Genomic DNA, 351 nt, shown 5'->3' on the forward strand with positions numbered 1-351 from the left:
GTAATAAATATATAATTGTAGATATTATATGCATAAAATTATAGATATTAAATTAAATAAGATAACTTTAAATTATTATCTTTTTAGTATCACTGAATTAGAAAATATCTAGAATAATTTTTTTGAGTATGTTGATAAGAGTCTGCATGTTCTTCTTTCCTAATAAGCTAATTACTAATTAGTGTTTTTGTTTTGATGATCAGCTGAATATATGGGATTGCCATATCCTCCACCATACTTAAGCAAAGAAGGGCCATCTTCATTAACCGGAATTAATTATGCATCTGGTGCTGCTGGAATTGTTGAATGTACTGGATCACAAGCTGTAAGTACTAATTAATAAATTGCTAG

The 351-nt window shown here is 27.4% G+C and overlaps 1 protein-coding gene across 1 annotated transcript in view; it reads left to right on the plus strand.

The window, feature by feature from the left end:
- The window catches only part of LOC107621354 (GDSL esterase/lipase 7-like), a 4,455-nt gene that overhangs the window by 907 nt on the left and 3,197 nt on the right, over positions 1-351 (plus strand). The window contains exon 2 of the mRNA XM_021113966.1: positions 204-325. Within this exon, the coding sequence (XP_020969625.1) occupies positions 204-325 (122 nt within the window). The remainder of the gene's footprint in view (positions 1-203; positions 326-351) is intronic.

This window comes from Arachis ipaensis, chromosome B10, assembly GCF_000816755.2.
Source record: "Arachis ipaensis cultivar K30076 chromosome B10, Araip1.1, whole genome shotgun sequence".
Lineage (NCBI taxonomy): Eukaryota > Viridiplantae > Streptophyta > Magnoliopsida > Fabales > Fabaceae > Arachis > Arachis ipaensis.